This window comes from Heptranchias perlo, chromosome X, assembly GCF_035084215.1.
Source record: "Heptranchias perlo isolate sHepPer1 chromosome X, sHepPer1.hap1, whole genome shotgun sequence".
NCBI lineage: Eukaryota > Metazoa > Chordata > Chondrichthyes > Hexanchiformes > Hexanchidae > Heptranchias > Heptranchias perlo.
Window position 1 is genome coordinate 8,628,288 of NC_090370.1, and position 20,693 is coordinate 8,648,980.

General features: G+C 44.4%; 1 protein-coding gene across 4 annotated transcripts in view; it reads right to left on the reverse strand.

Annotated features, from left to right (window-relative positions):
- Positions 1-154: 154 nt before the first annotated feature.
- The window catches only part of LOC137307250 (RNA-binding motif, single-stranded-interacting protein 2-like), a 443,828-nt gene continuing 423,289 nt past the window's right edge, over positions 155-20,693 (reverse strand). For 2 of the 4 annotated variants that reach the window (XM_067976679.1, XM_067976680.1), the window contains exons 9-14: positions 20,524-20,617; positions 18,366-18,416; positions 17,531-17,686; positions 14,235-14,315; positions 12,655-12,742; positions 155-10,905 (exon numbers count right to left, since the gene is read on the reverse strand). In XM_067976679.1, the coding sequence (XP_067832780.1) occupies positions 12,662-12,742; positions 14,235-14,315; positions 17,531-17,686; positions 18,366-18,416; positions 20,524-20,617 (463 nt within the window). In that variant the 3' untranslated portion in view covers positions 155-10,905; positions 12,655-12,661. Of the gene's footprint in view, positions 10,906-12,654; positions 12,743-14,234; positions 14,316-17,526; positions 17,687-18,365; positions 18,417-20,523; positions 20,618-20,693 lie in introns of all 4 variants that reach the window. The other 2 variants (XM_067976682.1, XM_067976681.1) reach the window with 2 other exon arrangements.

The window sequence follows — 20,693 nt, forward strand, 5'->3', positions numbered from 1 at the left end:
AGGTATCCTAGGTGAATGTTTTTGCTATTCCTTTCCTCAAAAGCACCGAGACCAACTGATGCCTTTACCCACTAGAGCATTAGAGGGCCTCTAATGCCTCGAAACTAGAAAGGGTTCAGTCACATTCCTGTGACGATTCCAAGCGTTGACAGTCTTTATCAGTTGACAAAAAAAATAATCCATTTAATAGAATTTCTGTTCAGTCCATACAGATTTTTTTTTTCTCTCAAACAAAGGCAGTACATCACATTATCCAAATGTGCCGGTCATTTCCGAGAACCTTTTACATTCCTAACAAGTTCCTCGCGGAATCACATTTGCTTGCCCGGTGTTACAGTGAAGGTTATAGTGGATGCCATTTTACCACAAGCAGAATGTAGGACATTGGTCCTTCCAGCAGGGGGGCACTGTGAGCACAGACAGCTGTGACTGTCACAGCTTACCAGTCGCTTCCATGATGACATGTCACCAGAGCTAGCTTGCATGTGTTCTGAAAAATGAGGTAATCCCATCAATTTGTGAATTAAATATTTGCAACTCTAAATGCCTTCCAAACTATTTTCAAAAGTTTAAAAAAAAACCATTGGATTATAGGTGCGTGAAATCAAGATTTCTTTTTTCACAATCTTTTCACCCTCCCCCAGTACGATCGTGTTTTGCAAGGATATAGAAATGCTATATCCTTCTGTAGATTTGTTTATGCTTTAAATTGTTTCTGTGCCCTTAGAATGCATGCTTTAAATACGTGTGAAATACAGAATTGCCGGTGAAAGGTTGAACTCAAAATGGTCACCAGCCTTTCATTTCCAAACATTTTCTGTTTTAATGTCAGAATCCCAGCCCTCTCAGTTTTCTGTTTCATCTTTAGCTACTTGTGTTGTGATAACAAGGTTGCCAATAGTCATGATTTTGTTAATAATTGATTAAGTTTACAATGTTTTGATGCTACAGTTCACTCCCTACTCCCTGTCTTCTCACTCAAAACACACTCTCTTCACTCACTCTTCCTCTCACTAACACTGTCTCTTCACTCTCCACTCATAATCATTCTCTCTCAGCATTCCCCACTCTTTCTATCTCCCACTCCGGTCCTCATTCTCCACACACTCTCTCTCCACTCACACATTCCACTCATTCACTCGCACTCCTCACACTCTCATCATTCCCCACTTTCTCTCACTCCTGTCCTCAATCTCCACCTACTTTCCTCACTCACTCCATTCCCACGATCCACTCACTCACACTCGCACTCCTCACACTCTCATCATTCCCCACTTTCTCTCACTCCTGTCCTCAATCTCCACCTACTTTCCTCACTCTCTCCATTCCCACGATCCACTCACTCACTCACACTCGCACTTCTCACTCTCATCATTCCCCATTCTTTCTATCTCTCACTCCTCTCATTCTCCACACACTCACCTCACTCTTTCTTGATGAATCATGTGCATTAAAACAATAGTGCAAAATTAATAAATAGTTAACAAAATTCCCAGTGTTAGTAACCCTGGGCAAAGCCAATGAAACCTAGGTGTAGGTCATTTACCATTAACTTCATAAATGAGAGTTTATAGGTGGACTATGTTGCTTCTTCCACTGTGATTCCAAAACATGGTACATATACTGCTGGAAGGTTGGGGGGGGAGATGTAGACAGGTTAGGTTTGGGACAAAATGAGAACAGCGAGTTACTCCAGGCCCCTCTTGCATACTTGATAACGGCTGCCTCTCAAGAGTGGAAACAGCAGGTTGAGCACGTTCCTTGTTCACCCTCTGGGAAGGATACAAGGAAGAGAGACGAGGAAAACCAACTCTGGGGTGGGGGAGGGCTGGCTTACAACTCAGAAATACAATGAACTTGAGGCAATTCTGACCTTAAATGCAGGGCCCATTGTCATGGCTCCAGGTTGTTACCTATTTATTCAATGCCACCTTCAAGAGATTGACCTGTGGATCTCCTCTGAGACATCTCCTGCCCGAGAAGGTCAACATTAACTCCGCGTGAGGGTGTGGCACTCCACCAAGCCAAGGCCAATGTTAGAATTTGTGACAGACTGACACTGGAACCTGACTGGTTCCTGTACAGTGAGCGTCTCGGGTCCATTTTTGCTACATCAGGCCCGTCAGTCCTGATTTGGAGGTCCCTCACTATTTTCTACTGCTTTGACAGTACAAAGATACAACAAGGAGCTCCTTAAAATCTGATAACTCTAATAAAATTGCACCAAATTGTTTTATTGCCCATTTTACTAGAGTTCAAATCTGTCACCTGTTTAAAGCACGCAATTGAGAGGGGACGGGGAACAATTTAAAACCAGGGAAGCAAGAAGCAGTAACGTTTGCACTGTGGTTGTTGGATGGAGACGGTTGCTAGGAGACACACGCAGACTACACTACAGTCTCTCACATGGTTTAGCAGCAGCAGATATTTTTTGAAACTATGAAATTCTCAGTAAAGTTAAAGGGACAAGGAAAGTTCATCAAGAAACAATTTAATCAAAAAAAAAATTGAAGGTTTGGGAGGAGCATGTGGTCTATGGTAGCCTGCTGTCATCAGCCTCCGAAGGAAGGCCCAAACAGGCAGAGGTCTTGCTGTGTTGTCTGAATGGCGGATTTTAAGCTCAGTGAAGGGCCTGCACTTGTGAGGTAGTTAAATGAATAGACCGATGAAATAATATGGGGTGGAGTCAGACTTGAGGGTAGGGCTAGTAATGTGTTCAGCTATAATTTGCCCCTTTTCCTCTTGACCAGCCCCAATCCTATGATGTGTGCAGTATGCTGTATGAAGATAGTTTGGAACCAGAACAGACGGAATATATTGTGTGAACAGCCAAGATTTTTGAGGCGCAAATGATTCCTCCTCCGTTAGTGGTTAACAACGGCGTTTAAATCAGAGCGTCTAGGTGAAAGGCCAAAGACTATGGTCCAGGACACTGCCTTGGGTGAAGGAACAGGAGAAATGTGGGCTAAGTCAGGAAATAGTGGTTAGTTGGGAGTTTAAAAGGCTGTAGCTTGTCGGAGGAAGGGAAGTAAGGAGGTGTGGGAAAGAATGAGTTTGTGCGATGAGTCTCGAGTTCGACACAGTGAGGAGGAAGGGGTTGCAGGGTGGCATGTCCTGTATATTATGGCATATGTAGCTGTATCTAATAATGATGGCTCCTGCTGCTATATTCTCTGGTCACTCGAGTGGACGAAAACGGGGAAACCTGTGAGTGGCTGAAGGGAAATATATTGGTGTTGAAAAAGATGTAAATCGTCCTGGAGCCTTCAGCCATGTGGCACAGTGCTGAAGATTAGAGGTTAATGAAGAGGATTTTCTGCAGACAGGTGTCTAGTTACGTTGAATTAAACATCGCCTTTCATAAAGAGGGCTGCAATTCTAGAAGCTTGTGAGAAGTTGATGAAATGGCGAGTTTCTGATTTGCGAGCCCTCTTTCAACCTGGAGAAAAAGAACTTGCATTTATCTCGCGCCTTATGATGACTCATGGCCAATGATTTCTTTTTTAGTCAGTGTCGTCAATGTTTTAATGTCGGCAAACGTGGCAGACAATTTGCGCACAGCAAGGCCCCACAACCAGCAGCTGCGTTGCACAATCAGGTTAAGCAGCTTTGGCATTGGCTGAGAGAAGGAATGTTGGCCAGGACGCTGGAGAAACGCCCAGCTCCTCTTCAAAAAGGGCCTCGGGATCTTTAATGTCCACCTCAGCAGGGAGATGGGGCTTATTTAATCTGAAACCTCTGACACTCACTCAGCACTGCACTGAAGTGTCAGCCTAGGTTATGTGCTCAAGGACCTATAACTGACCATAAAACTAAGCCACAGAGCTAGCCAGAAGTATACAGGAGACAGAGGCTGCCAGAGTAATGACTTTTCATCCAGTCTGATTCAGATCAGCTGTACCTTCCTGGTTTTCAATGGGAATGGGTCGCCCTCGTTAAAAATAATTGCCCACGCCTCAAAAAAAAACCCTAAACCCATAATTCAATCAGCAATTTCATAGTTTCAAAATACATTTTGGTATGTGTGTGTGTGTATGTGTGTGTGTGAGATGGTGGTTGCATAACCAGTGATAGTAAATTTCCTTCATGGTTGCATTAATGAACCATAAGAAGCCAGCAGCAAGGCATAACTGTACAAAAAGGTGCACCTGGATCCAGAGGAACCACATGAAAAACTGGTCCAGCAATGTCCAAAAAAAAATATAAAGTGGAGATAAAGCTTCCTCAATGACTGGTGGATGGCTCGTGACTCTTTGGTAAATAAAACTCTCTGAAAGTACCCAGTCAGTTGTCTTGTATCTAACTAGGAACGAGGCAGCATAGGCACCAATTTCAGGTTTACTAGTTTGCAACAACTGCAAGGTAGAGCATGGATGGGCTGGGGAGTCGGTCAGGGAAAGAGGGAAATGGCCTGGGTGGATTGTCCACTACCGCTACAACACAGTGATGTCATTTGGCACTGTCCAGTGATTCTTTTGGCTCGAAAGGAAAGGTTCCTCAAAACGAGCACTATAAATGTGACCCACGCTCAGGTGGTCATCAAACGCCCCCACATCTGGATGACAGTGACCCATTTGTGGACACCTTGTTCAAAGAAGTCTTTAGCCTCGCTCGTCGGAGATAAAGGTCAGATTTCACAGGGAGTCCCACATACGTGTGTTTTATAAGCAGGGAAGGAGGAAACATGTTTGTTTTATTTCGGATGTCATGGGGTAGCTGCTGTGACATCAGAGCAGTTATTGTGACATCGTAAAGAAAGCGCCATGTTGGGGAATTTTCAATTCTTCAGCCTTGTGTCAAGAAGCAAAAAAAAAAGATAAATCCCCAAAGGCTACATTTTTACGAAAAAGAAAAGAGCAGAGACAGATAGAATTTGGGGGAAAAGAAAAGCTTGGTGGATTGGCTTTAAGTAAGTATTTCTTGCACCAAATTCCAACTGAAAGAATGTCTGCTCGATTGGTTTGAGGAGGATGGGCTGAAGCCCAATGGTGGTCCTCTGATTCCAGTATGAGTTAGTATATCCAATTGAATTGTGTTACAGGAGTAGGTTGTTTTACCCTTTTACTGCATTCTCCCTGTTTATTGTAAGAATTTCAACGCCCATGAGCCCTAAACATGATGCACTGTCTATTTACTCGTGGAACCCCTGCTTCCTTTGGGTAGTCCTCAGCGGCAGGGTCCCCACCCCAACCATTTTGAGGTCGGCCAACGGGGCTCTGGAGGACTGCTCCCAGGAACTTCCTGTCACCCATATTCGGCCTTTGGACTAGAGTGAGTCCCTGGGCCAGTTCCCCTTCCTGCCAAGTTGGCCAAATCTCGGTCTCCCCACCCCACCTCACCCTCCCTTAGTCGGCCAAACCTAGCTCCTTCACTGGTAGCCCACTCTGGGCTACTCCGTTCTCCCACCAAAAATACCACACGAGCGGCCAATGTGTCGGTGTAGATATGGCGTGGCGGGGGAGGGGGGAAACACGAGGCTCCCGTCCCGTCCTGCCCTCCGTGCAGCCCATCTGCTTTCAATGGGAGATGTTGGCAGGAGGGGGGGGTTGAAAGGGGTTGGGGGGAGAGGGAGCTTTGTATTTTGTCTCACTCAGCACTTTGGCAAACACAATTTTCTTCCAAAATTGATGCCTTAACCGACACTAAAGAACAGCATTCATTTTACAAAAAAGAAAAAGTCTCTTTACAAATGTGTCCACTCTCAGTAACAAAAAAAAAATTCAAATAAAGACTATTTTCAGCACAAAATAGAACTCGACATGACTGCAACATCAACATCATCCTTATCAACACATTTTTAAAAAAAAATCAAGCTTTAGCATCTAGATTTACTAAAAAGAAATTGCATCTGCCTCTCTCTCTCCAAACATCTGTTTAAAAAAAAATCTATAAAAGTGTTCAATTGAAACATTTCATTTTAAAGCAAACATTTTTTTTTTGTGTCTCATTTCTACTAAGAGTTGAATTAATTTTTCTTTTTAAAAAGTCAGCAATAAAACAGTGAAGAAAGCACCATCTCTCCCCCCTCCCCACCGCTCCAATTCCCCCGCAAAGCTTTAAGAGACAGTTTGATGCGTTGCAGCAGCTTTTAAAAAAAAAACACACACAAGTAAATATATTTGCATCTTAAAGCTACCTAATGAATCTAGGGCAAAAAAAAAACATTTTCATTGAATGCGGCAAAAAGTCAAGTAGCAGAGAGAGAAAAAAACAAGAAAAAAGTCCACAACTTTAAATTACATCCGTGTCTCTTTTTGTGGTTCAGATTGACATTTGTGTATAAAACTTCTCCGATTGTTAAAATTTTCTTACACATCTTTTTGAGAATTGGTTGCTGAATCCCTAAGATGTGGGAAGGGGAGTACAGAGTTAACATCATTTTTTGTTTCAGGTATTGCGAATTGGAGTCGTTTGAATTTCAGGTCCGACGCTGGGGGTCCTCGCTGATGCTGAGTCCAAGGGCCACAAATCTGGGGAGTGTTTTGGTCGAGGGCTTTTTTTCACATAACTCCTGCAACATCCCACTGTGAACTGAGAGATACAATGAGCTGCAGGGCGGAAGGAGACCGCAAGTCGACTGGGGTGGATCATGAATGCTCCCTTTCTGCTCAGGTAATTCTACAGAAGTTTAAAAAGCTCGTCTTTTCTGGTGACTTGTGCATACGAAAAACACATTCGCGTTTACCAGCAAATCAACTAAGAGACTACTTGGGGTCCACTGACAAGATTTCGGGCTTGTCGTGCGGATTGTCAAAAGGGAGACATAGATGGAATGTCAACGTTGAGCGTTAAGGATGAACATCGTTGGGGGATAAACGAGGGCTCACTCTCCGATTACCACCATGAAGGGAGCGGGTAAATGGGATGGGCCAGTCATGCTGGTGGCTTTCTGCACTGTTGGAAGGTTGCATGCGCACAAAGATATGGGATAAATTAAAAGTTTTTTAAAAATAATCAGTGCGGATGATTATTGTTGGATAGAGGGTGTATAAGCCAGGTTTGGGCCAACTTGTTCACCTCACCGTCGGTCTTCTACAACATATGATAAAGAGATTAACCTTGTATGACTATGTCCTCAACCGATGAGCTGCTTTTGAAGAGCAAACATGGAGCTAATTTTTGGGCAGAGAAAATTCCACAAACGGCACACAACCAATTAATCTGTTCTGTGTTTTGTTGGTTGAGTGAGGAATGTTGGCCAGGACACACTTCTTCAAATAGTGCCATGGGATCGTTTAACAAGCAGTCGGTTTAACATCTCATCTGAAAGACAACAAAGAGCCAGCACACAAACGATGGGCCAAAAGGTCTCCTTCTGTGCTGTAAATTCTTATGGTTCAGTTTTGATGAAGTCTCAGCCTGGATTATGAGCTCAAGGCCTAGAGTGGGACTTGAGCCCACAACCATCTGACTCTGTTATCAACTGAGCCAACTTGGACTGTGTTAAAATAAGTTATTTTCAGCACAGGTTGTCCCCATACAGACCTATCCTTATCCTTAAAACCTATCTCTTTGACCAAGCTTTTGATCACCTGTCCTAATATCTCCTTATGTGGCTCGGTGTCAAATTTTTTTTGATAACCGCTCCTGTGAAGCATCTTGGGAGGTTAAAGGCGCTATATAAACGCAAGTTGTAGTTTTAATACTGACTCGTCTTTAAATTTAAAAGTTCAATGAATACCTCATTTAAAAAAAAATCAAATCAAATACTTAATCCCTCCTGAGAATAAGTCAGCTTTTAATTTAAAAAATAGCTCCTAACTGGTTCGAAGTGCAGCTATTTCTGGTCGCCCTCACTGCTGGAACCTGCAATATGTTTGAAGTTCACAATTCCAGGATCACGCAGTGAACGGACTCCCTCTTGTGGCCATTCCTATCACAGCGTAAGATGTAACACACACTCGACTGATATATTCAAAGCTCCTTGGCAAAATTACTGACACAAGTGATTATTAAGGTAGAACTGGCTGTTGAATGTGTATCTGCAACAGACAAGAGCAGTGAAGATAAAGCAATGGACCCCAGTAGTGTCGAGAAGGTTTGAAGGGGGTAGTTGCAGGTCATGGGTAGATGGACCCCACAGCCTGATGGTCGAACATATTAATTCTATAAACTGCTGCAGCCTCATCTATTATCACACTGCCACCCCATGATGAGTTTAGAGTCTGTGTCAGTCACATATTGTTTCATTTTTTCAAGTATACCCCTGCATACACAGACACACGCACACGCACATAGGTGGACACACAATGACAGACACACACATAGGTGGGTACATACACGGACATGCATAGGCACACACACACGGACAGGCACAGACACACACACACTTTTCTCTCCTTTTCTGAGGGTACTGACTGAAACTGGGGTACAGCAGCACCAGGCACCCTCCAGTAACTTGCTGAAGTGGATAAGCGTCAGTAGATTTTGACTGAGGCTGAGCGAACCTGTCCTCATCGGCTGTCCATACACATGTGCTTGGTCACTGGACAGCAATTATGAGCAGGATACCTCCCCCCACTAGTAAGGCCAATTGGAATTGTATACTGTGTCGGCTGAGATCAGTCACCTCATGATAAAAACCAAGAAAGAGATTGAGTGTGCTGCAGTTTTTAAAACAGTCCGATGGGCGTCTCTCGCAGCCAGTTCGAGCTTCTCTGCCCATTATTTAGAAACCATTTGTTCTCCTCAGGGACTCTCCCATTCAAATGAGAATCCCTTAAACTAATTGCGTTTTGTCAGATTGCTTCTAAGTGGATTATCCAAACGCACTGTATTGTCCTTGAGTTATCAAAAGTCTCGGCGTCTATTTAACTTTAGGTTAGGTATTTAAAAGCTGCAGGTAAAGTTCAAGTTAGGAAGCTGCTTAACGAGGACAATACAAAAGTCACAAGCCTCACAAGACAGTTGATAAACGGAACAGACTCCCACAGAAGGGAGTTGATTGGCACCTTTAAATTAAGGGGTTTGATTGATAGTGGTTGAAAAGGGGGATTAAGGACTGGAGAGATATTAACAACACTGCCTGATTACTTTCCAGGGGAGGAATGTAAATGTTCCTTTAAAGTAAGAGAGGGAAATCCATGATGAAATAATCCGATGCGGACTCTGGGTGGAGTGAGCTTGATTGGCCGCAGGTCCCTTTCTCACTCCAGTCATCCCAATGCCTAGGTGCTCCGACCATGGTTAAAGGGGAAGGACCGTGTTGGAAACAGATCCGTTCCCACACAATACATCAAGGCACCAAGACCAACAATACATCCAAGAAAAGCAATGTATCTCGAATGTTTCTAACGTTGGAATTGTGCCATTTAATCTTCAAAGCCAACGTGATGCTTTCCTGCTATGTGGTAATAATTGGTTCTTTCTTTGCTTTCCTTCCCCTTATATAAGGTGTTTCTTTTTTTTAAACCAGAAGCATTGTTTCTTGTTGGACAGCAAAGGGTTTGTTGCAGAATTACTTGACCCAAAGACCCACAACAAACACCATCATCCAACACAAACCAAGCTCCCCTTAAAATGAATGATGGACAAGAATAGTCAAGGATGTAAAAAGGCCATCCGGCCCATTAAAACTCATTCCTCTGGTACCTTAACTCTCCCATGATAGCATTCAGCTGACTCCCCAATGCTTTTGCCTGACAGATTATTTCAAACACATCGCTCTTAAGAAGTTCTTCCTCTGACCAGCTCTGAAACTATTGTGTACACTGCACCAGTTTATAAATCGCACCCTACAATAAATACATAGATGAAGGTGTAAGCTGTAGCCCAGATTTTACAGCACTGGCACTCTCCCTCATCCACATACGCACCAATTTATCATTAATGGGTCTTGTCGCTCGATCGGAGTTTGGGGGGGGGGTGGGGAGATGAGGAGAATTTTTTTTACGAGTTGTTATGATCTGGAATGCACTGCCTGAAAGGGATTCAATCATAACTTTCAAAAGGGAATTGGATAAACACTTGAAAAGGAAAACATTTGCAGGGCTATGGGGAAAGAGCAGGGGGGAGTGGGACTAATTGGATAGCCGGCACAGGTACGATGGGCCAAATGGCCTCCTTCTGTGCTGTATGATTCGAAGATTCTTACGGCTTGGAACAATATCCATTTTCAAGCTTAGAAAAAGGATACACCGGCCTGAACACAATCCTCGAAACCATACCTGAAGTGATTAGAAACTAATTACCTCTGACAGTCGACACAACCGTTCTATCTATGTGAAACGGGAATAGGCAGAGGATGAGGGGGAGAAAGGGAGGATGCCTCCGGCTGGAAATGTGTAAAAGGAGCAGAATAAAAGAGAAGCTGTAATTTGAAGTTGTGTTTTTGTTTTTCTGTTAGTGTTCCCACAGAGGACATTAAAAAGAAGGAAATTGAAACCGCACTAATCTCTACAGCATCATCATTGCAGCAACAGACAAATCAAATCATTGTAACTGTACAAGGTCGTGGACTCTACCTCGTGAAGGTTTGAACTCAAATCAACCTGGATATTTTACAAAACAAAAAACTAATCACGGTTAAAAAGACATTTTGTTGTGTAATCTTCTCCTCTCTCACTCTGAGCAGTTTCAGAATGCTTAAATATGATTTGCTATAGTTGCACTTTCAAAAAAATAAGCTCTCTTTCCTGTATCAAAATAAACCTCTTTTCCACAGATTCTGCCACCGGGTTTGGTATGTCTGGTTAACTGAAGTAGAAAGTTTATCAAAATAGCTGTGTTTTTTTTTCTTTCTTTGTTGAATGTCTTACAAATAAAAGGAAAAACTTTTGTGTGTTTTTTTTTTCTTCCAAATCTTGTGCAAAAATTTCTCTCTTTTTTTTTCTCCAGAGCAAGCAGTCTGGTTCTGGTTCACACCGATTCAGGAGAGCTGATTCTTTCATGTTCTCACTCTCACATCTGTAAGAAAAGAGACTTAAAATAGATCTGTACAAATTTACCTTTTTATTATTTGCTCTCAAGATCGAGGTGGGTGACGCCCCCCCCCGTTGCCCCGAGAAGGTGGTGGTGGTGGGCCGCCTTGTGTTTTTCCCCCACAACTGAGGGGCTGGCTTAGCCACTTCAGACTCAACCACACAGTGTCGGTCAGACTATGTAGTAGGGTTGCCAACCCTCCAGGATTGCCCTGGAGCCTCCAGGAATAGAAGATTAATCTCCAGGACACTGCTGCGAGCAACACCCGGGAGAGAAATCATCGGGACATCAAAAAAAATTGCTTTTTTCTTCATTTTCTTAACACTTTTGTTCATTAGATCGAAAAATATTGGAGATGGGGGGAAAAAAAAGTCTACTTGACTGACAGTCAAGAATCATCCAATCGGGTAACAAAGAGTCTGTTTGTTTCTGTGGGAAGGCGGGGCACTGTGAGGATGGACATGTCAGGTGGCCAATGGTGGGAGTGTGAGGGGGGGGCGGGGCAGTTGGAGGCAGGAAGTCATGTGATGCCACCTCCAGGAATACGGCCAACCTGAGTTGGCGACCTTACCAGGTAGGCGTGGCAGCTTCCTTTCCCTGAAGGACATTAATGAACCAGTTGGGTTTTAACGACAATCCGACAGCTTCCACGGTCATTTTTGTATGGTGCCAGTCCACAGATTGCCGGATTTATTGAATTCAATTTTACAACTTGCCCTGGTGGTATTTGAATTCAGGACTGGCAGGTTGTTAGTTGACTACCATAACCACTACACTACTGTACCTCTTTCCTTACATTGGGGTGTGGTTCCATGGGTTTCATCTACTCTCTGGGACCTCATCCACATGGCTGTTCATGTGTGAGTCTCGACAGCGAGCATTTGTAGTCACACGTTTTCTCTCCTTACTACCCTGGCTGCGATCACCGAGACCGTGGACAGAGCCTAATAGTCTGGTCAAAATATCTCAAGGTACTTCACACAATGACGTGCAGTGACTGTCATGTAGGCAAACCCAAGAGTGATTTTGTGCCAGCAACGTCCTACAAACAGCAATGAGACAAATCTGCAGTAGAAGTTGAGGGAGGAATTTTAGCCAGGACACTAGGACAACGCCCTTTTTTGTTTAACGTCAGGTAGATGGGGCCTCAGTTATGGCTGATCACGCTTTCCCTGTTCTCTTGGTTGTTTTTGCTCCTTCTCGAATCTCAATTCCCCTCCTTCCTTGGTCATGGTCTTGACTTGTTCAAATTGACCATCCGTTTAATAAACAAAGAATGGTAGTCAGATTCTCAGGTCCTAAGGTACTGAAATCTTGGCGTTAAAACACAGCTCTGTTACAAGTGTAGAAAGCAGGTTTGTACCCATCATTCCTTGCCTATTGGCTAGAAATACCTCAGTAATATTAGGGACATGACTTTGATTGTGGGATAAACGACAAATACACAAGAAATTTCTAGCCAATAGTTATTTCAGCTGCGGCATTGGGGAGGCCCTAGGTCAGGCCTTGCCACCGAGAGGAAATAACTTGAAGACAAGCCACCTCAGGCTCCTCCTGCACTTCATCGTAGATGGTTCAAGAGTGGCATCAGCAAAGGCCTAGGAACAGGTGAGAGTCAAGAGAATGCAGGGCAGGAGGAAGAAAAATATAATGAACATAAATGAGAGGATAAGAGGCTGAGAGTATCGTAATAGGTGGGACAGAAATTCCATACTGAGAGGATTAGCCTCCTACCTCAAGTTTACTTGCTGTGCTGGTAGGAATAAGTTGCATGTTCAGAGGTCGTTTCCATAGCGACCTGCTGCTGCTGGCCACTGGGTTCCTGGAATGGGGAAATACGAAGCAGTCAAACAAACTGTTAGCTTTCCAGTTTCATTTACAGTAAAGACTTGATGAAAGGAAAAAGAAACAATGAAGACGTTGAGAAATATGAAGAATGATTGTCGTTAGAAAGCTACAATGCCCTGTGTTCCCTCCCCCGCCCCCCCCCAAACACACAACCTTCTTATCCCAAGACAAGGTGAGTTAACATCTCCAGAACCCAATGTGCAGCAGCCTTTCTTTTATAACATGGATTTGACCAAGCACATGATTGATTATTCATAGTTGGTGGAACTCAACGAGCAGCCCTGAATTTAAGGCCTAATTTAACCAGCTCTGCTAACGCTCCATTTATATAGTGGCTCCTGGTCCATGGATCACATGTGGCAGTTGGTTTGGTGTTGCCAACAGTTGTGTGATATATTCATCAACGGGTACAGCAACGTAAGAGCAGCGCAAAAGAACCAGGAGATGATCTATTGGTTTAAACTTCTGGGTGCCTCTATCCTGGCTCCTGCTCTTTTTCAAGTGTCAGTAGATCACTAAGGATGGTCCCTTTGCCCCTTGCCCATGTTAAAAGTTTTGGTCCATGGAACAATAGTGGACGGGAGCTTGGCGGCCTTCCACATCTGAGGCCCAGAGTTTCACATGCCACCCAAACTGATATGATGATGGTCCATCAGCAGTAAAGGCAGTATGTGAAATCAGTTTAGCCATTGTTCACTGGTTTCCTCATGGATGTGGGCCCAAAGTATAAAACTGCCCATAATTCAGCACTAAACTGCCATCCTCACCCAGAAGGGCTAAGAGGATGGGTGATATGAGAAATGCAAATGTTATCTGAGGTTATCTAACCTGTGGTATGGTTCATCTCAGAGGCTGATAGTGAATAATAAATTTGAAAAAGGATTCTATTCTTTGAGACTGACTTGGCGAGTGGAACAGGCAGAAAGGTGGCAGATACACTTTAACGTGGAGAAGTGTGAGGTAATACATTTTGGGAGGAGAAACACAGAAGGGCGAGAGACCTAAGGGTCAAATCCATAATTCCGGAATGTATGAATGCAGGTAGATAAAGTCATGAAAAGTCCAACAGCATTTTGGATTTTATAAATAGGGGCACAGGTTATATCTTATAAAGATAAAGAGAGAATGATAAATTTATACAGAACATTAGTTAGATCAATTACAGCTTTGGGCACCCCCATAAGAGATTCAATCGAAATGTTTAAAATGATGAAGGGTTTTGAGAGTGAATGGGGACTAATTCCTCTAGCCTGGGCTGCTTGAGGCACAGTGCATATTTTAAAGGGATATTGGACAAAGATTTGAAGCAGAAGAAGATATAGAGCTAAGGGGGGAGTGCGGGGCAATGGGATCAGTTTTGGATTGCTCCAGCTAAGAACCGGCATAGACATGATGGGACGAATGGCCACCTTCTGTGTTCTAAACCACAAGAGAAAACAGCGAGTGTTGAGTATGAAGGGCCTTACCTCGACAGAGACGTTGGAGGGAGGCATTGGGTTGTACTGGGGAATGTACGTCCCTTGTATTGCAGTGGTGGCAGGCATGTACTGGAAAAAGATGTAGAAACAAGCTGATTATTACAAGCAATTTGACTAATAATGTTACAGACAAGCTACACAGATACACCGCAACTATTTGGACCCATTATGGGCACAAATACTGAAGAATGTCAATGAAACAAATTACAATACGACATTTGGAAAAGATGAGGTGGTGGAGGCAAGTTGAAACCTGTGGGGCTGAATCCCAGGACAGACTGGTACCTCAAGCAGGGGGGGGAAGGCAGGAAGAAAATGTCACCATGGAGCCTAAAATGACAACACTTTTTTTGCAGTATAGAGACAAAACTGCGTTCTTATTCAATACGAAAATTGTATTTTCCACAGGATACCAGCAGATTTTTTAATAAACAGTCAAAAGAAAGATGGCATCTCCCAGAAACATTAAAACACTTCACTTACAATGAATTACTTTGAAGTGCATGCACTGTTGGCTTTGCAGGGCACTTTGGAGCACCACAGGGCAGTGCCAGCTAAACGCAACATATTTAAACAGCCGGATGCCGGCTCATGATGCTTGCATGCAGCTTGCCCCACGGGCCACATGCAGCCTGCTCTTGGTATACTTCCTCCTCCTTGTGTCTCTGGGACCTCCCCCCCCCTCTCCGCCCCAGTCTTGCCTCTTTCGGCTGTTGGGCGTTGACTGATGCTGAGATTCAGTACGGTTCTGCTGCCTCTTTTGGCGACACAAAACCAGGGCTATACTGGAATCCACAGCACAAGTGCAAGGGTAATTTAGCAACAGCCCAGTGAGACTGACCATCAACTGTTTGGGGATTACAGCCTTCAACGAAACACTGGCACAACTCTTGTAGTGCACATTATATTATAATTGAAGTATATTTTCTTTAATCCAGTACGTAGTGCATATTATATAACATGGACATATAGCACCTTGTATAGTCGTTCTTACTCATGCAGGTTTCTATGCCCAATTCTGGCCTCGTGCGCATCCCCAATTTTCATCGCTCCACCATTGGCGGCCGTGCCTTCAGCTGCCTAGGCCCTAAGCTCTGGAATTCCCTCCCTAAACCTCTCCGCCTCTCTCTCTCCTCCTTTCAAGATAAGGTCTCCATACAGACCTAGCCTTATCCTTAAAACCGACCTCTTTGACCAAGCTTTTGGTCACATGTCCTAATATCTCCTTATGTGGCTCGGTGTCAAATTTTGTTTGATAATCGCTCCTGTGAAGCGCCTTGGGACATTTTACTATGTTAAAGGCGCTATATAAATGCAAACTGTTGTCATTGTAGTAGAGACCACAGGCAAAACAGGGTCGAAACCTGGCCGATTTCTTGCCCGGGAGGACTCACTTATTGTTAGGTTTTTTAAAATAATCTTAAAAAAAATATCTTGCTATGTCCCATTTCGTGACGTTCAGAGGACAGCCTGGTCCTCTCCACAGTTGCTGCCTGGCCTGCTTTGCATTCCAGCTTTTTGGTTCTGTTATTTGCTATGTTGCTTCAGTTATAGATCACAGAAAGAGTAAAGAAAGAACTTGCATTTATATAGCGCCTTTCATGACGTCCCAAAATGCTTCTCAGCCAATGAACTGCCTTTTGACAAGCAGTCACTTATGTAAACAAACGTGACAGCCAAATTGTGCACAGCTAGGTCCCACAAACAGCAATGAGATAAATGACCAGATAATCTGTTTTGGTTGAAGAAATGTTGGCCAGCACTTCTTCCAATAGTGGCCACATCAGCAGGCAGACGAGGCCTCGGTTTAACATCTCATCTGAGAGACAGCACCTCCGACAGTGCAGCACTCCCTCTGTACTGCACTGGGAGCGTCAGCCTGGATTATGTGCTCAAGTCTCTGGAGCAGGACTTGAACCCATGACCTTCTGACTCAGAGGCAAGAGTGTTACCCACTGAGCTAACACTTCAGGTTGTGGGTTTAAAGAATAATAACGACAAGGCTCACCCACTGGCTCAACTACCTAACGTGCAACCGAGCCATACAATCAGGGCCAAGAAAATCACAGGCTCGATACCTGCTCTATGCCGTGGTGGCTGCTACAATTGGCCTCAGTGCGAGGGAGAGGAATCGTTTGGTTGGACTTCCCGCTCCTGATCACAAACCCAGTCAGGCACTGGTGCTAACGTCCGCCAGCATCTCACCCGAGCGGTCATTCTTCACGATGAATGTTGGTCGGCTGTTTGACCACAGGGGACATCGCAGCCATGGCCGATTCCAACCTCAGCCACTGTCCAGCATGTTTCGCAGGCTGATTTTGCCCCACTGCTCCTCCCTCCCCAGCCCAGGACTGCGGAGTCCAAATTGCAGCTCTTGTTCCAGCACAGACTGGGGATCAAACCAAAGACTTCCAAAGTCAATGTGGCTGAATATCACCATGGTCATTGGGCCTGATTTTTCTCGGAGCAGCACTTGATAGACTTGCACTTGGCCATAAGCTTTACAAGCTTTTGCAACTGCCTGTAAATTAGAGAGCCAGAAAACGCACTGCCCTCTACTGGGCATCTGGGACCTGTGTGAACGGGGCAAGCAGCCGTCTATCCCCTTAACCACTCAGATTGCGTTGTGAAGAAGCCGCGCAGAGGCTGAACCAGGAAGTGTGAGTTCAAATAGTGAATTTGATGTCAAATCAGTTACAGAAAGCAAAATAAAGAGAGGATAAGAAAGATTGAATAAAGAGACAGAAAGAAAAAGTAAAAAAAATGTATTTGTTATTATTTTTTTTTAAATGTCCAACAATTAAAATCTGAAGGAATGAGACTCCACACCTGTTAAAGTTAATTTTCAGTGCCAGAGAGGTTGTTGGGCAGTCATTAAGAGCTACCACGCCATTAAAAGGGTGCTTACATTGGAATGGTCAAGCCCTAACTTTTTCTGGTGAGTTTAGTCCATATCTATTACGTCAGTGCAGGAACCTCACGCCGTTCCATTCATTTGAACGGGGAGCCAGATGGCGAGATACCGTTTTCGCCGAGCTCATGGAGGAGGATCGCATCTCGTACAGCAACATCCGGATTTCCGCGTTTAACTGCGCATGTGCGCTCGCCGGAAGTCGCTGTCCCATTTGCACAGAAATAACGGCGAGCTCTGTTCGCCTCACCGTTATTTTCACAGCAAAATCCGGCCCATTGTATTTATCCACTAAGCGATTGTGAGACCTTGATTTACAATAAAAAGAAATTGCTTTGACAAGTGCTTTGAGGTTAGTTATGTACTCACTTACTTTTCCCCACGATCCGAGAGTACTACCAGCGTAGGCAGCACTTACCGTTCCTGTGCTGCCCAAGGAGAGGTGACTAAGCTGTTGGGTTAATGGTCCCATCATGGATGTGGGCTGGATAGACATGGTGTGGTCCATTGTGGGCGTTATTACTGTTCCCTTCAAAAACAAACATTACAAACTGTTAAGAGCGTCTTATTTTTCAATTCTCCTGCAAGCAATAAGTCACGTTGGGAACAGTGCCAAGGCTTTCAGAAGCCCTCCAGTGCTCGTTCTTCAAACGTGAGGCAAGACAGCGAGTGCTTGATAAGGCAGGTAAGTTCCTCATCACTTCTGGGCAGTCAGAGGGATGAGGCGGCAAGAAGAGGCCTGGGCACATCTTCACTGGGCACCTCCTGGCACTGGGCAGTATCGTCAAGGATTGGTTGCCAGTCACTCTCTTGACTGGAGATTAGTTCATTATACAGGGAGACTGAAAGAAAGAAAGAGAAAACCTTGGCTCATGGGGTGGGGAGTGGGGAAAGTCGGCCAGGATTCCATGTCCTGATTGCCCGCAAGTGTGTGGGTGTTGGGCGAGGACATGGTGGTTCTCCTGGTGTTTGTTGTTACCCTGGTCACATCAGGTGAATTAGGACCGAGCCCGGCTGTAATCACCCCCCACCCCATCCATGTACCAATAACCATGCTGACCTCTCCTGTGAATTATGGTGACTGGAGAACAGCTGGGCACCCATAGATCTCCAAAAAGATCAGGGGAGGAAGGAGAGGGAAATTAGGGGTGGGCGAAAGGACATTTACTTTATAAAATGGAACAGGAAAAAGAATAAGGAAAGCTTACCATCGGCTGCATAAGGTACGACTGATGGTGCATCCAGGATGGGCTATGGACCTGTGGATGACACAAAACAATAGAATATTCAACAACAATTTGCATTTATATAGCGCCTTTAACATAGTAAAACCTCCCAAGGTGCTTCATAGGAGAACTATCAGACAAAATTTGACATCGAGCCACATAAGGAGATTTTAGGACAGGTGACCAAAGAGGTAGGTTTTAAGAAGCATCTTATAGGAGAGAGAGGTGGAGAGGTTTAGGGAGGGAATTCCAGAGCTTAGGGCCTAGGCAGCTGAAGGCACGGCCGCCAATGGTGGAGCGATGAAAATCGGGGATGTGCAAGAGGTCAGAATTGGAGGAGCGCAGAGATCTCGGAGGATATCTGTTCTGTTCATTATCTTCCAACATACATATCCAACACGTAGCAAGAAAGGGAAGTGAAATATCTATTTAGCTGTAAAATACAGATTGAGATGTGATCGTTACCCCAGTTCATGTGTAAATGTGTCCAAAAACATCAGCTGCCCAATGTGAGCTTTGATATCAGTTTGTGGCTTAAGGTAGTGGTCGTACAGTCAGATCAAAATACGAATTTTTAGGAACAGGGGCAAGCTCACCCCTTTTCGGAGATTAACCCCACCGAAGCAGGTTCTCAGTGTATCCTTCATTGCTCTGTTCTCGCTCATTGATATTGTACACTTCGATGGCCTTCTCTGGTAAGTCTGGGTGAAAGCTTCACCGACTTCTCTTAGGGAGATAGGAACAGGAGGAGGCCATTCAGCCCCTCGAGCCTGTTTTGCCATTTAATTAGATCATGGCTGATCTGTATCTTAACTCCATCTACCCGCCTTGGTTCTGTAACCCTTAATTCCCTTACCCAACTAAAATCTATCAATCTCAGTTTTGAAATTTCCAATTGACCCCCAGTCTCAACAGCTTTTTAGTTCCAGATTCCCACTCCCCTTTGTGTGAAGAAATGCTTCCTGACATCACCCCTGAACGGCCTAGCTCTAATTTTAAGGTTACGCCCCTTTGTTCTGGACTCTCCCACCAGAGGAAATAGTTTCTCTCTATCGACCCTGTCAACTCCTTTAATCATCTTAAACACCTCAATTAGATCACCCCTTAACCTTCGAAAGTCAAGGGAATACAAGCCTAGTCCATGCAACCTGTCCTCATAAGTTAACCCTTTTAGCCCCAGGTATCATTCTTACTCCGAACTCTTTATAAACTTGTTCCCCCTGGGATTTGCTGGGTGACAGGGGGAAAGCAGTCAGTAAGCACACACTGTCACTAGGGGGGGTAGGGACACACATGGGACGGCCATGGACCAGCAGTCCATGGGGAGTGCCTTTCACAGGACGTCCCAGAGGGCTTTACAACCAATTAAGTATTTTTGAAGTGTAGTCACTGTTGTAATGTGGGAAACGTCATAGCCAACTTGCACACAGCAAGATCCCACAAACAGCAATGCGTTAATGACCAGATGATCTGTTTTAGTGACGTTGGTTGAGGGATAAATATTGGCCCAGGACACAGGGGAGAACTCCCCTGCTCTTCTTCAAAATAATGCCATACTTCCACCTGAGAGGGCAGATGTCTCATTCGAAAGATGTGATAAGACACTATATAAATACAAGTTCTTTTCCTCAGCTTGCCTGTCCGAGGGAAGGTACCCGATGATATCACCTAGGGAATGGTGTTTGGTACAGGTCAGGCATATGGAGGAGCAAAAGAAAAATAGGGGAGGGGAAAAAGCATTATGCTCAATTAGGTTTCATCACATGACCTCCCGCCTCGAACCGTCCCGCCCCCACACTCCCGCCATTGGCCCATCCTCCAGGCGTACTGCCTTCCCACGGCCAATTGGAAAGGGAACAGACTCTTTGTTATCCAATTGGATTAATCATGACTCTTGGTCAAACAGCCTTTTGTCCCCATCTCCAATATTTTTATAACTAATAAATGAAAGTGTTCAAAGAAAATGAAAAAATACTCCAATGATTTTTCTCCTGGGTCACCTGTAGGAGTGTCCTGGAGATTAATCTTCAATTCCTGGAGACTCCAGGGCAATCCTGGAGGGTTGGCAACCCTATCCTGCACGTGAGACCTTAACCCTTCACTTAGTATTCATAACCCCAAGTAAACCCCAAGCACTCACCTGATATGAGGACACAGGAGAGGTGATGTATGGTGAGATGGATGTCTGTGCGATCATCCTGTTTGGAGCAATACTGTATGGACTGGAATAAAATCTGCAGCGAGAGAGGAAATAGACAGACTTTAGGCATAGTTGGCCATTTATTTATTTCAATGCTCCCCTATTGTTCC